The sequence below is a fragment of the Gekko japonicus genome, unplaced genomic scaffold (genome assembly GCF_001447785.1).
Source record: "Gekko japonicus isolate JY-2015 unplaced genomic scaffold, Gekko_japonicus_V1.1 scaffold899, whole genome shotgun sequence".
Classification (NCBI taxonomy): Eukaryota; Metazoa; Chordata; class Lepidosauria; order Squamata; family Gekkonidae; genus Gekko; species Gekko japonicus.
The window spans coordinates 288,553-302,702 of record NW_015163113.1 but is presented as its reverse complement, the minus strand read 5'-3'; the positions used below and the strand labels follow the sequence as shown (position 1 = coordinate 302,702).

Sequence of the window (14,150 nt, the reverse complement as noted above, 5' to 3'; positions counted from 1 at the left end):
GATCCCCTGGAATTACAGGTCTTCTACAGACAAAAGAGACCAGTTCCCTTGGGGGAAAATGGATGTTTTGGAGGGTGGACTTTGTGGCATTGTACCCCACTGAGGTCCCAACCTGGATCTGGCAACCCTTTCCCCATCTCCCACTGGTGGCTGGGGGGATCTGGCAACCCTAGGACTGACGGATCAATACAGACCATCCCTGCACATTGCCAGCAATCAATGGTTCCAGGTGTTTGTTGTATAGAATTATTTATTGATCCATCACCTGACAAACAAAATCAATCATCTGAATCCACAGCACCTCCCTTGCACACGCTCATTGCTTTCTGCTTTCTGAGGCCCTTGTGATTTCCTTCAGCTCCAGATAGCTTGTGTGAGACTGAGAGAAGGCAGATGGCTGCCTTGGAGATTGTTTTACCTAAACATTCTGTGTTATAGGGGACTGCTGTGGATTTGGGGAATTGATGTCCTATGTCAGGCAGCTGGCTGATCAGTAAATAATTCAGTATCCTTAAGTTCGGTAGCAGAACCTCTGCTGAATTAACTGCAGCCTGTCTCCCCAGCTGTTAAGGTTCATAATACCAATTCCCCTTTTAGTGATTCAGCTTGTTCCCCGGTGCTATCAGCTACACGCAGAATGCTCCTGAATGTTCCTTCTCTGTTGCTTTATGACACTTCAGTTAGTTGTCATTGATTTTTTTTTTTCACAGAGCCTGCAGCTGCACAATTTATCTTGGTGGCAGACATAATTGCCAACGAATTCTCTGTCTGCTTCAGCCTCCCACCCTTCCCTCTGCTCCACTTTTTTTAGACTGGTACCTAAAGAGCATCTACCTCTTTAAATGTAAGGTCTCTTTGTGGCAGAATGGCTGGCAGATGACCAGAGCATCATTAGTCCTTTCCCTGAAGAGACTCTCTTCTCCTCTGCTATGCCTCTACTAACCTTTTCTGGTGCATGGAAATTTTGCTACAACCATGTTTGGAGGAGTGGGTACAAATTGAGTTATCTACTTCTGTTGGCTTGGATCCACAAGAGAACTTCTGTGTGCACAAAGAAGGGGGCGTTTTTGCCAGGTTCCCCCTCCCACAGCAGGCCTCTAACTCCTCCCTCATGCTGTCCCCTTCCCAACCCCAGCAGCAACACTTCTGGAGCCTGGGTCATTTCGTAGAAAAAGAGCTAGGGGAAATCATTAGCATAACTCATTAGCATATGCCACACCCCCTGACATCACCGGAAGTGTGTCCTCCCCACAGCCGGCGGCGACCTCCAGCGGGCACCAGCAGGGAGCTCCAGGCCCCCCCCTCCCGCACCTCACCCGGGGGGATGGTGTCCCCCCGCGTCCCCCCCCAAATGACCCCTGTCTGGAGGCATTTTGGAACACAGCAGCAGAGGTGAGGCAGAGAAGTCTTCCTATGCACATGGAAATCCCTTTTGTCTGCAAAGGCATCCTGTGGATCCAAGCCATAGAATCCTGTTGTATGGCTGTTCATAGAATCGTTGGAGGTTTGTTCATAAAATGTATTCCCAAAATAATGTATGAGAGCTATGCGTATTGTGTGTGTATATTTGTGTGCATTTATTTTAATGTTCACTGTGCCTTGCTACAAAACTGCCAAAGAAGTTTGCTTGGAAGGTGTGGTGTTTAAAAACAGTTCTGAAGGAACTGCTGTGTTAAAAATATAAAAGCCATATATTACCTCAGGTAAAAGGATCTTGTGAACAGCTGGATTAAAATAATAACATGGCCCAAGTCAGCACAAATCAAGCTATATAGGGTGTATAGCCCATATGTCTAATCTATTCACTGACAATGCCACCGCACCATAACTTCCACACTAGATCTATAAATAGTAAAGTCAAGGGTATTTGTGGTCTAACTGAGAGGTTTCAAGCCACTACTGTTTTGATATCGGAATCAGGGCTCTAGTCGGGGGGGAGCTCTCAGGTACGGAGCTCCGGAAGAGAACCTCTAGGGGGCGGGGCGGTCACGTGGTGAAGCCCCGCCCCTTCTTTACCCCGCCCTCTGCTTCATCCTCATTCCGTTTGGGAATGAGGATGAAGCAGGAGGGTAAGTAGCCGGGCCTTCTGACACACTTCCGGTGATGTCAGGGTGTGTGGCCTTCTGCCACTTCTGGTGATGTCAGGGGGCGTGGCATATGCAAATAAGTTATGCTAATGAGTTATGCTAATGAGCTCCGGCAGCTCTTTTTCTACAACAAGACCCCTGATCGGAATAGTACATTTTCCCATGCATCCCTCCAAATCCAACTGTGCAGAACCAAACTCTTAGAATTTCAGTGGTTGCTGTTGTTTGGGCCTTTGCCTCTTCCCTTCCTTTGTGTCCTATCCTTCCAACTTATTTTGCGGTGACTGGTGCTGACAGCTAATGAGTCTGGCCGTGGTGGTTATCAGCAACAAGGATGGAGAAGGGTGCTCTTTCTGTTTTTTTCTCTCTCTTCCAACTTCCATCTCCTTCCTCCTTCCTCCCCCATCACCTTGGATGCTTTTGCAGCATCTGAGGCCTCTCAGGATCAGCCTCAGAGTCACAGTTTCCATTCCACTAACAATGCAGTCTTCCTGTGGTGCAAAGATCACACCTCCATTGCAAGGCATTTTCACACATGAAGGTTTCATCATTAGCGGTGCCTTTGGACTTGAGTCCTAGTCCTCAATGTGTAGAAATAAAAGAAAGGGGGAGTGGAATGAGTCTTTGGAGTAATTTTGACCTTGATATTGGAGTCAGAAAAGGTCAAGTTATTTGCCAAACCTATGAGCAAGTCATCAGAGCCCCCAGTGCTGTTTCCTGAAATATACTAGTTTTTCTAGATAGGTAATTTCAATAAATTTCAATAATAAGAACATAAGAACATAAGAGACGCCAATGTTGGATCAGGCCAAAGGCCCATCCAGTCCAACACTCTGTGTCACACAGTGGCCAGAAATACCAGTGCCATCAGGAGGTCCACCACTGGGGCCAGGACACTAGAAGCCCTCCCACTGTTGCCCCCCCCAAGCACCAAGAAGACAGAGCATCACTTGCCCCAGAGCCCCTAGCTATACCTTGTGGCTAATAGCCACTGATGGACCTCTGCTCCATATGCTTATCTAATTCCCTTTTGAAGCCGTCCATGCTTGTAGCACCCACCACTTCCTGTGGCAGTGAATTCCATGTGTTAATCACTCTTTGGGTGAAGAAGTACTTCCTTTTATCCGTTCTAACCCGACCGCTCTGCAGTTTCATGGAGTGCCCACGTGTTCTTGTATTGTGAGAAAGGGAGAAAAGTACATCTTACTTTACCTGCTCTTTCCCATGCATAATCTTATAAACCTCGATCATGTCACCCCTCAGTCGTCTTTTCTCCAAGCTAAAGAGCCCTAAGCGCTTTAACCTTTCCTCATAGGGAAAGTGTTCCAACCCTTTTATCATTCGAGTTGCCCTTTTCTGCACTTTTTCCAAAGCTATAATATCCTTTTTAAGGTGTGGTGCCCAGAACTGCACACAGTATTCCAAATGAGGTCTCACCATTGATTTATATAGGGGCATTATTATATTGGCTGATCTGTTTTCAATACCCTTCCTAATAATCCCCAGCATAGCATTGGCCTTCTTTATTGCAGTCACACACTGTCTCGACATTTTCAGTGAGTTATCCACTACAACTCCAAGATCTCTCTCTTGCTCAGTCTCTGCCAGTTCAGACCCCATCAATGTGTATTTATATTTAGGATTTTTGGCTCCAATGTGCATCACCTTGCACTTGGCCACATTGAACCCCATTTGCCATGTTGACGCCCACTCGCCCATCCTTGACAGATCCCCTTGGAGTGCCTCACAATCCTCACTGGTTTTCACCACCCTGAACAACTTTGTATCATCCGCAAATTTAGCCACTTCACTGCTTACTCCCATCTCCAAATCATTAATGAACAAGTTAAAAAGCAGTGGACCAAGTACTGATCCCTGCGGTACCCCACTGCTTACCACCCTCCACTGAGAAAATTGCCCACCTACACTCACTCTCTGTTTTCTATGAACTAGCCAGTTTTTGATCCATAAAAGGACTTGTCCTTCTATCCCATGATTTTTGAGCTTACTTAGGAGCCTTTGATGAGGAACTTTATCAAAAGCTTTCTGGAAGTCAAGGTAAATAATATCTATTGGATCCCCCTTGTCCACATGTTTGTTCACCCCCTCAAAGAACACTAACAGGTTAGTGAGACAAGATCTTCCCTTACAGAAACCGTGCTGAGTCTGCCTCAATAGGTTTTGTTCATCTATGTGCCTACTAATTCTTTCCTTAATAATGGTTTCCACCAATTTACCCGGTATCGACGTCAGACTGACTGGCCTGTAATTTCCCGGATCTCCTCTGGAACCCTTTTTAAAGATGGGAGTGACATTAGCTACCTTCCAATCCTCAGGAATGGAGGCAGATTTTAAGGAAAGATTACATATCTTTGTCAGGAGATCTACAAGTTCACATTTGAGTTCTTTCAGAACTCTCGGATGTATGCCATCTGGGCCTGGTGATTTTTCAGTTTTTAAGTTGTCTATCAGTTTTAGGACCTCCTCTCTCGTCACCTCAATCTGACTCAGGTCTTTCAACACCCCTCCTGAAATCAGTGGTTCTGGAGTGGGCAAGCACTTCTCATCTTCCACAGTGAAGACGGAGGCAAAAAATGCATTTAGCTTCTCAGCCATTTCCCTATCATCCTTCAATACTCCTTTTACCCCTTGGTCGTCCAAGGGCCCCACTGCCTCCCTGGCTGGTTTCCTGTTTCTAATGTATTTGAAGAAAGTTTTATTGTTGGTTTTTACGTTTTTTGCTATATGCTCCTCATATTCCCTTTTTGCCTGCCTGACCTCAGACTTGCATTTTATTTGCCATAGCCTGTGTTCCGTTTTATCAGCCTCACTGTGACTAGCTTTCCACTGCTTAAAGGAATTCTTTTTACTTTTTACAGCCTCCATTACTCTGTTTGTTAACCATGCAGGCTTTTTCCTATACCTGTTTGTGCCTTTCCTAACCTGCGGAATATATATTTTTTGAGCTTCTAGGATCGTAGTTTTAAATAGATCCCAAGCTTCCCCAATTGTTTTGACCCTTTCTACTTTTCCTTTCAGTTTCCTCCCCACGTGTCCCCTCATATCAGAGAAATTACCCCTTTTAAAGTTAAAAATGGTTGTGTGAGTCTTTTTGGCCAATTCTCTATTTGTACAAATGATGAACTCAACAACATTATGATCACTGTTTCCAAGCGGTGCAATCACTTTTACATCTCTCACCAGGTCTTGAGTGTTACTTAGGACCAAATCAAGGATCGCCTCTCCCCTGGTAGGTTCCGTGACCATCTGCTCCATAGCACAGTCATTTAGAGTGTCTAGAAACTCAATCTCTTTTTCCCGGCTAGAACACATATTGACCCAATCAATGTGTGGGTAGTTAAAATCACCTATTATTACACAGTGTTTTTGTCTAGTTGCTATCTTTAAGGCATTCATCATTTTATAATCCTCCTCTATCTTTTGATCTGGTGGGCGATAACAAACTCCCAGTGTTAAGTTTCCTTTTGGCCCCCCTATTTCAACCCATAGAACTTCCAGAAGCGAATCCAATTCACTTAGCCTCTCAATCTTTCTAGACTTTATACCCTCTCTGACATACAGAGCTACCCCACCTCCAACCCTTCCCCCCCTATCCTTCCGATATAATATATAACCGGGAATCACTGTGTCCCACTGATTTTCCTCATCCCACCAAGTTTCAGAAATACCCACAATGTCTATTTTTCCCTCCGACACCAAGCACTCCAACTCCCCGATTTTACCTCGGACACTTCTAGCATTTGTATAGAAACAGCTGTAATTTCCCTTACAAGTTAAGCCTGCATCCTTCCTCTTGCTATCTCGAGTCGTTGTCCGGCAGTCCATGTCACCAGCCATGGCCTCTGTGGACAATTTCAATCCACCTCCCTGTAGAAAAGCAACCGGTACCCCCTCACCTCTCTCAGATGAGCCAACCCGAACCAGAGACTTTTCATCTCCTGTCGGCTTTCCCCCAATATTCAGTTTAAAAGCTGCTCTGCCACCTTTTTGATTTTAAGTGCCAGCAGCCTGGTTCCTTCTCGGGACAAGTGGAGACCGTCTCGCCTGTACAGCTCCCTCTTGTTCCAAAAAGTATCCCAGTGCCTAACAAACCTGAACCCTTCCCCCCTACACCATCGTCTCATCCACGCATTGAGACTCCTGATCTCTGCCTGTCTCTCCGGCCCTGCGCGTGGAACAGGTAACACTTCTGAGAAGGCTACCTTGGAGGTCCTGGACCTAAGTTTCCTGCCCAGCAGCCTAAATTTCTCCTCCAGGACCTCACGACTGCATTTCCCCACATCGTTGGTGCCGACATGCACCACGACCACTGGCTCCTCCCCAGCACTATCTACCAGCCTATCTAAAACACGCGTAATGTCCGCTACCTTCGCACCAGGCAGGCAAGTCACCATACGGTCAGTACGCGGGTTCGCCACCCAGCTGTCTACCTGCCTAAGGATCGAATCACCCACTACCAAGAGCCCCCCTCCCACCCTGCTCAGGGATGGTTCCTTGGTGCAAAAGGAGAGCCGCTCACCAGCTGGGGAAGAGGTCCCTTCTGAGGGCACATTCCCCTTATCCTCAGCACGGTGCCCTGTTTCCCCTAGACCCTCATGCTCCCTGACAGCAGCGGGGCTGCCAGATCCAGAGTGGGACGTAGCTAACAAGTCCCCGAGAGTCTTTTCTGTGTGCCTAGCTGACTGTCTCTGCTTCTCCAGGTCAGCCACCTTGGCCTCAAGGGAGCACACACGTTCCCTGAGAACCAGGAGCTCCTTGCACCGAGGACACACCCAAGACTTCTGCCCAGTGGGCAGATAGTCATACATGTGACACTCCGTGCAAAACACTGGATAGCCCCCAACCCCCTGCTGGCATTCTGGCTTCATAATTCTTTTAAAATAAATAAATATAATCCCCTTTTAAACCCTTGGTATTTATGTGGTTTTTGTTATCAAAGTCAAATTATTTTACGGGAAAGACAAAGAGCCTAGGGCCTTGTCTTTCTGGCTCTTTTTGGGCTTCTTACAGAGCCACAGGCAAAGAGCCACAGGCAAAGAGCCCTTTAGCTCGCCCTTTCCTTAAATAGAGGCCTCCCCCAGCAGAGGTCAGGCAGCAGCTATTCAAATTCAAATTCACCCAGGCACTCAATCACAGGCAAAACAATGCCCCTTCCACTTCCTCTCAATTACAGGCAATCCCAGTCAAACAGTGCCCGTTCCTCTCCCACACTCAATCAGCCAGGACTCTGCAAGAACTCTAAGTGCTTCCACACACTGCTAAACACAGTTTTCCCACAAAATATCCTTAGCTGAATTCTCTCAGCTGAAAGCAAGTAAAAGAAACCCACTCACCTCTCTCACAGCTCTCTCTCCTGCTCCTGCTCAGAGCTCAATCCACTTGAAAAGAGATATTTCCCCCCACTGTGCCAAGCAAACCATATAGGTTCAAACTGCCCCCTTCCCTCTGACCAAGGAACCATAGTAAAGGTAACGTAAAGGTTTCCCTTGCTCGAAAGCCAGTCAAAAAGGAACCATACCAACTGTTTAATGTACAATGTTCAGCAGGGAATTTTGTAGACTCCCTAATTTATTTCTCAAAAGCCCACCACTTAGTAATTTGCTTTAGACTGAGAATCCCTTGTCCCTTCTTATCATTCAAATAACTTGGAAGGGAGACTCTTCACATCCAGACTAAAAGTCTTGTCAGGTAAATGGCACTTACTTGTCCTTTACAGTTGAGGAGATGGATTTGGGGATTAATTTTTATTCTTTCCAAAAGAACACTTTGTCCTTGATTTAGCTCTTCAAATAGATACAAGCCATTTTAGCTGATGAGCAGAGGAAGGCAGTAATATCTCAAAGGAAGCAGAACCAGGGAGTTTTAACAACAAAAGTGCTTAATACCAGATTTGTTCTTGATTAGAACAAAAAGGTTTTGCCTGCCTTTCAGTGGCGATTGTAATGCTTCCAATCTAACTGAGGTGGGGGGGGGGGGACAGGACAAGAAGGGATAATGTCCATGAGTCTCGAGTCACTGTTCCATGGCACTAGCAGTTAGCACCGAAAGTAAGGAAAGGGTCTCTGAAGTCTGAAAACACTGAGAAATTGTTTCTGTACTAACAGACCAGTCCCATGATAACCATATGAAGGACAAGTTCATGATTCACCAAGCGAACCCTACTTCTGTCACTTATGGTGAATTATCGCTTTCTATTATAAACTTCTTGGTTTTGCTGCAGTAGTATTTAACTACATGGAGGTGGGGGGCGGTTCAAACCATTGACAAGGCACAATATATGGATGGTGTTCTTCTTTCAGATTGGTGAATCACAAGTTCAACAATTATGACAGGGCTTTTTTTGACAATACTCATTGGTATTGAGTACCAACACCTTATTTCAGGGCTCTCCCAAGTCCTGGTCATCATTTGCCAGCCCATCCCATTATGCCAGAGAGAGAGACAGCAGACCTTCAGAAAAAGCCCAGTTGGATTCTGCAGAGGGAGGGAGGAATTGGTAGAAATCAGCACAACCTTATATATGAGTTCTGGCACCTTTTTCATACAAAAATACTGATTAGGTTCTCCATTATTTTGATCCAAAATAGTCTCCAAACACCTGCTCATAGGTAGTACTTTCCATTTGAAACAAGAAGGATATATCTGTGCATTCTTTGGCCAGCACCCCTTGGATGTTGTTGGGCAATTGCCTCAAAGAATAATTCTGTACAAACTTTCCTTATTCTTACATGCTGAGTGGAAGAGCACTTCCAATAAATATCCCTTGTTGGTCATGGAGATTGCTGTGGGACATATTGCGGGAGACAGCCTCTAAATTACAGGTGTATCTTTGCGGAAAATAAGGCCTCATTTGTTTGACCATAGTGAGTGAATGAAAATGAAGAGACAGTATGATTTAATAGAATGTTTCTGCTGGAGCCAAAGGAATCTTTGTACTGATTTCAGCCACCCTATATGCCATATTTAAACAATAATTAGAGTTAGGTTATTGCCAGGATCGTTGCATGAGATATTTTAATGTCAGTGCAGAACTCAAATGTTACAGTCCGTTGAATCAGCAGCACTGCTGAAAATCAAGAGGATATGAGGATCATAAGGCTGAGTGTCAAAGTTAGGCAAATACAGCTAGATGGGGAAAAGAAAAGAAAAAAGAAAAAAGGTACCCTCAAAGGTTAACACATTAAGAGAAAAATTAATCTCAGTGCAGAATTGTAAAGGGGTTAATAATGAGATTTTTACCTCTCAAGTCATTGAAACAGGCTTTAGGAGTGAAAAGTTGTAAAAATGTGTGTGTTCACCAGCATTTCCAAAAAATAAAGGAGAGAGGAAACAATCCCAAAAAAGTGTGGGAAGCAGATAAAACAAGTTTTTGTTCTTTTCCTAAATAAATATGCTTTTTCATTATAGCAAATTACATATATCTTCTTAACCATCTACATATCCTCCCATAATTTTTAACATAGTGCTAACATTTTCTTTTTTCTTTTCTTTTCTTTTTTTTGGTTTGTTTATCTTTCCATTAGCCTTGTTTTTTTGTTTCGAGCCCACATGCAAGTTAGCCTCACTTTATCAAATAATGAATCATATGTATAAATATAAGTGGTTTTCATCTTTTTATGTTGTGATAACCAACAATTGCAATTATGAATTAGCTTACCGGCAGTTATAATTTGTATGTTTTCTTCTTGTCATGTTTGATGACTATTTTTAAATAAACCTTCATGCTTTCTGCAAATTGATGCAATGCCGTCTTTTTCTTAATTGTGATTGTTTGAATATTACACATTCAATGGGAACTGAAATGTTTTGTTTCTCTTAATAAGATACTGCTACTTGATAGGTTTCTTCCATTCAAAATCCTGCAGTTAAATGAAAAGTATGCCTGTGGTTCAGAAACCTCTCACAAAAGAAGAGTGCTTTCAGATTAGAGGGCAGAATCGAAACTTATTGTCTTCTGCAATTCTGTATGTACCGAATCTCAAACAGAATATGATACATGGCATAAACTCTCCTAATTGATTATCTCAACTTCTGTGATAAATTTACAGTTTGAAGATACACCTAAACAAAGGAAGGTCGTTTCCCTCAACTAAAAGAGCAGATCCTTTAGAACAAAAATTGCACATACAAATCTGGTCCCTCATTTCAGATTTCTGGGGAGGGAGTCAGATTCTTGTGTGCATATCAGAACTTCTAGGTCTTGAAATCTGACCTTTTGGATCTTATCTGTCCAGCAGAGTGAGAAATCACTCTCTACTCTAGCTCTCTCTAAGGAAGAGGCTCCGTCCACTCAAAGTATCTGAATACTAGTTCTCAACACTATTCAGGAAAGGTTCGCATGGTCTTAAGGATGCTATTGATCAAATGACATGGAAGTTCTGTCTTTTATTACATTCTTATTGTCTCTAGTCTGTAAAAAAAATCTACATAATACAGAACAGAGTGCAGTCTAGAGGTTATATAACTGTTTTTTAACATGAAGCTGCCATATACCAAGTCAGATCACTAGTCTGTTTAGCTTAGTACTGTGTACTCTAACTGACACTGATTCTCCAGTTCACAGGTAAAGAAAAGTCTTTCTCAGTATCTAATACTTCATGTCCTTTTAGCTAGAGATGCCCTGGATTGCCTGGGACCTTACAAATGGGGAAAGAAGTCCTCTACTGCTGAGCTCCAGGCCCTCCCCCAGAATGTTGACCTGCTGTTTTATTATGTTGATATGGCAAAATTGTGGATGAATCAGAAAACACCCAATCCATTAACCATAGTGCCTGGTCAAATTTTAGTTCTCAGTAAATCCACTAAGTATTAATTTTCTGATCTTTGTCATATTCAGGTGGTTCTTCATCCAACACCAAACAGTCCAAAACAATCTGAGTGGCACAAAATGGCTGTTTCCAAAAACTGCCCCGATCATGATCTGAAAATCAAACTTGCAGTCCGAATGGATAAACCTCAAAACATGAAGCATTCTGGGTAAGCTTTTTTCTTTCTTGGCTCGTTCAACTGTGATTGCACATTGGCACATGGTGTTACAAGGGTTATAGCATATATGGATTCTCTCCTTTCCCCCTAGTTTACATATGGATGCCTAAGATTAGCAAGGTTAAAAGATGGATTGACATATCTTGGCCTTTCTCTTTTAAGCTTGATCACATGTTTTAAAAATAATTGTTTTAACAGCTTGTGATATACCATCCTAAAAGTCCAGCACTTATTTCTGTTGGATTTACCAGGCATTTTGGTACTTTTCTTGTCAAAAAAGAACAAGGAAATTGGCTTTTTTTGTTTTATAAAAAGCATTGTTTTTTCTTCATTTGTACCTTTTTCATAAATTGCATCATCAGAATAGCAGTTTCTTCATTGTGTTTTCCAAGAGCATGTTCACAGAGAAACAATCTATTATAATTACTTACATAAGATGTACCTTTACTCTGTGTATCATTTAAAAAATTTCTAAGGTATATGAGGAGGAGACAGCTATGAGTACAAATTGGAGTTAATTCAGTCAAAAGTAATCTAGAAGAAGAGTAGGTTTTATACCTCACTCTTCACTACTTGAAGGAGTCTCAGAGTGGCTCACAATTGCCTTCCCTTCCTCTCCCCCACAACAGGCACCTTGTGAGGTAGGTGGGGCTGAGAGAGTTCTGAGAGAACTGTGACTGGCCCAAGGACACCCAACTGGCTTCATGTGGAGGAGTGGGGAATCAAATCTGGTTCTCCAGATTAGAGTCTGCTTTTAACCACTACACCAAGCTGGCTCTCAAATGGCTCTCAGATCTAAAATGTTTACAGCACTATTTAGGCATAAAGCATTTTGCAAATCCTTACCCCACAGGCCAGGCAACATCTCCATACTGAACTTAACCCCATTTTAAACCTGTGAAGTAGAACTGGTAGAAAACAGCATGCTAAAGGACATCTACTACATGCATGGTGATGCACAAATTTGAAATCCTCACCTAATGCTGTATTTTGGATTAAACTACCCTAGCAGTAAGATCAGCAATTGTTATTGTATATGAGATCCAAAACCCGATGCACAACCCCAACAGGGCAAACAAATGTTCTTATTTTTCCCTTGACTTTCTGTTCATCAGTATTTTGGAGGATATGTGTAATAAGTAGCTGACCCGTCTGTAAATTTAGATTGTCATTTATAAAAGACACTCATTCAGCACTCATATTACATTCCCTTCAATCCTTCAGTGTGTAATTCTGCTAATTAACTTTGGCTTTTTGTCACATTTCCTTTTGACTCACAGTTGATTCTGAAGTCTTCAGTACATTTAAATGATTAAGCCATCTGCCCTGTTCTTACAAATTTGATGATCCAGACCTCTCTGAAGTCAATTACAATTTTCCCACCAACTTCATAGGACTTTTGATCGAGCCATAAATAATGCATCCTAGAATGTTTCTGCTAAATTATGCATGAATGTGCAGCATGTAGGCCAAATGCCTGTCAGTTTTATCTGCATAGATTTGGCCTGATTTAGGCGTGACGTTGGGCAAACAAAAAGCGCTTAACCAGGTTTCATGCACCCAGCATTTCATTTCAATTAGGCCCTCAGCCACTAACCAGGCGAAGTGAGCATATGAGCACACACATCCCAACTACGGATCCCTTTCTGAAATATAAATAGTGCAGGTGCAGGTAAGGGGCCTGGTTTAAACAAAACCCATAGGTAATGTTTTTTGGCTTGGCATCACATTTCAATTGGGACTTGAAGTCAGACTTGAAACCCTATGGGCTGGATCCAAAGACTCACTGCCACTAGATTTCCACCAATTCTGTATCAACCTGTGCCCAGATATCCACAGGCACCCAGGAGTTTTGTCAACTCCCACCAGCCCCCAGAAGCAGGATTCTGGGAACCTCAAAAGCTGTAGCAGGAAAGTTTCTTTACATTAGCACTGTCTCAGATTTAATGCTTAGGATCCACCCCTATGTCATAGTCATAGGGCTGCTGTACACCACACTGGTCAGGCCACACCTGGAGTTCTGTGCGCAGTTCTGGAGACCTCACTTCAAAAAGCAAGTGGACAGAATGGAGCAGGTGCAAAAGAGAGCAACGAGGATGATTGGAGCCTGGAGACCAAGCCCTATGAGGAAAGGTTGAGGGACTTGGAAATGTTCAGTCTGGAAAAGAAGAGGTTGAGGGGGACATGATTGCTCTCTTTAATTATTTGAAAGGCTGTCACTTAGAGAGGCCAGGGAGATGTTCCTGTTAGCAGCAGAGGAGAGGACTCACAATAATGGATTTAAATTACAAGTGGAAAAGAAACAATTTTTTTAAGTAAGAATATTTTAGCAGTGGAATCGGCTGCCTGGGGAGGGGGTGAGCTCCCCTCACTGGCAGTCGTCAAACACCAGCTGGTCAAACACTTGTCAGGGATGCTTTAGACTAATCCTATATTAAGCGGGGGGGTTGGACTAGATGGCCTGTATGGCCCTTTCCAGTTTTATGATTCTATGGCTGCGTTCAGACTGGCAGTTTGAAGCGCTAGGGAGTCGTGGCAAAGAAGACCCAGAACAGACCCTGAACGGCTTGTTCCTGGTATTCCTGTTCACACTGCAGTGAATGAAGCGGGAGGATACCATGGAGGAAGCACAAGGGAGCGTTTGCACTGTTGGCCCGCCCCTGACAGGCTGTTAGCGTGTTTTCCATACTTGGCTGCATGCGCCTATGCGCATGGGCACATGGGCGCAGCAGCAAATAGGGCAGGATCGACTCCACACTTCCACTAGTGCCAATGTCTGACCTTCTCCAGGAGGGTCCTCGCGCGGCCGCCATGTTGCTGGTTTGTCTCCCAGGCAACTGCCTGGGTGGAGCTTTTATTTGGTGCGCTGGAGCGTCCTGGTCATGTGCATATGTGCACATGCGCATAGGTGCCTGCCGCAGAACCAGCTAGCGCCTATTATCAACTGCAGGTTGTTCCCGCCTTAGCAGCGCTTGCGTTCACACTCAGGGAACCGGAATCAACCCGTGCACCACACGGTTTGCTACCACTTCCACCAGGTATCTTTTAAACTCAGGA

General features: G+C 43.9%; 1 protein-coding gene across 4 annotated transcripts in view; it reads left to right on the top strand.

Annotated features, from left to right (window-relative positions):
- Positions 1–14,150, top strand: part of CADPS (Ca++-dependent secretion activator) — a 517,458-nt gene that overhangs the window by 273,967 nt on the left and 229,341 nt on the right. For all 4 annotated transcript variants that reach the window (XM_015406842.1, XM_015406839.1, XM_015406838.1 and 1 more), the window contains exon 8: positions 10,945–11,084. In XM_015406842.1, coding sequence (XP_015262328.1) covers positions 10,945–11,084 — 140 coding nt within the window. The remainder of the gene's footprint in view (positions 1–10,944; positions 11,085–14,150) is intronic.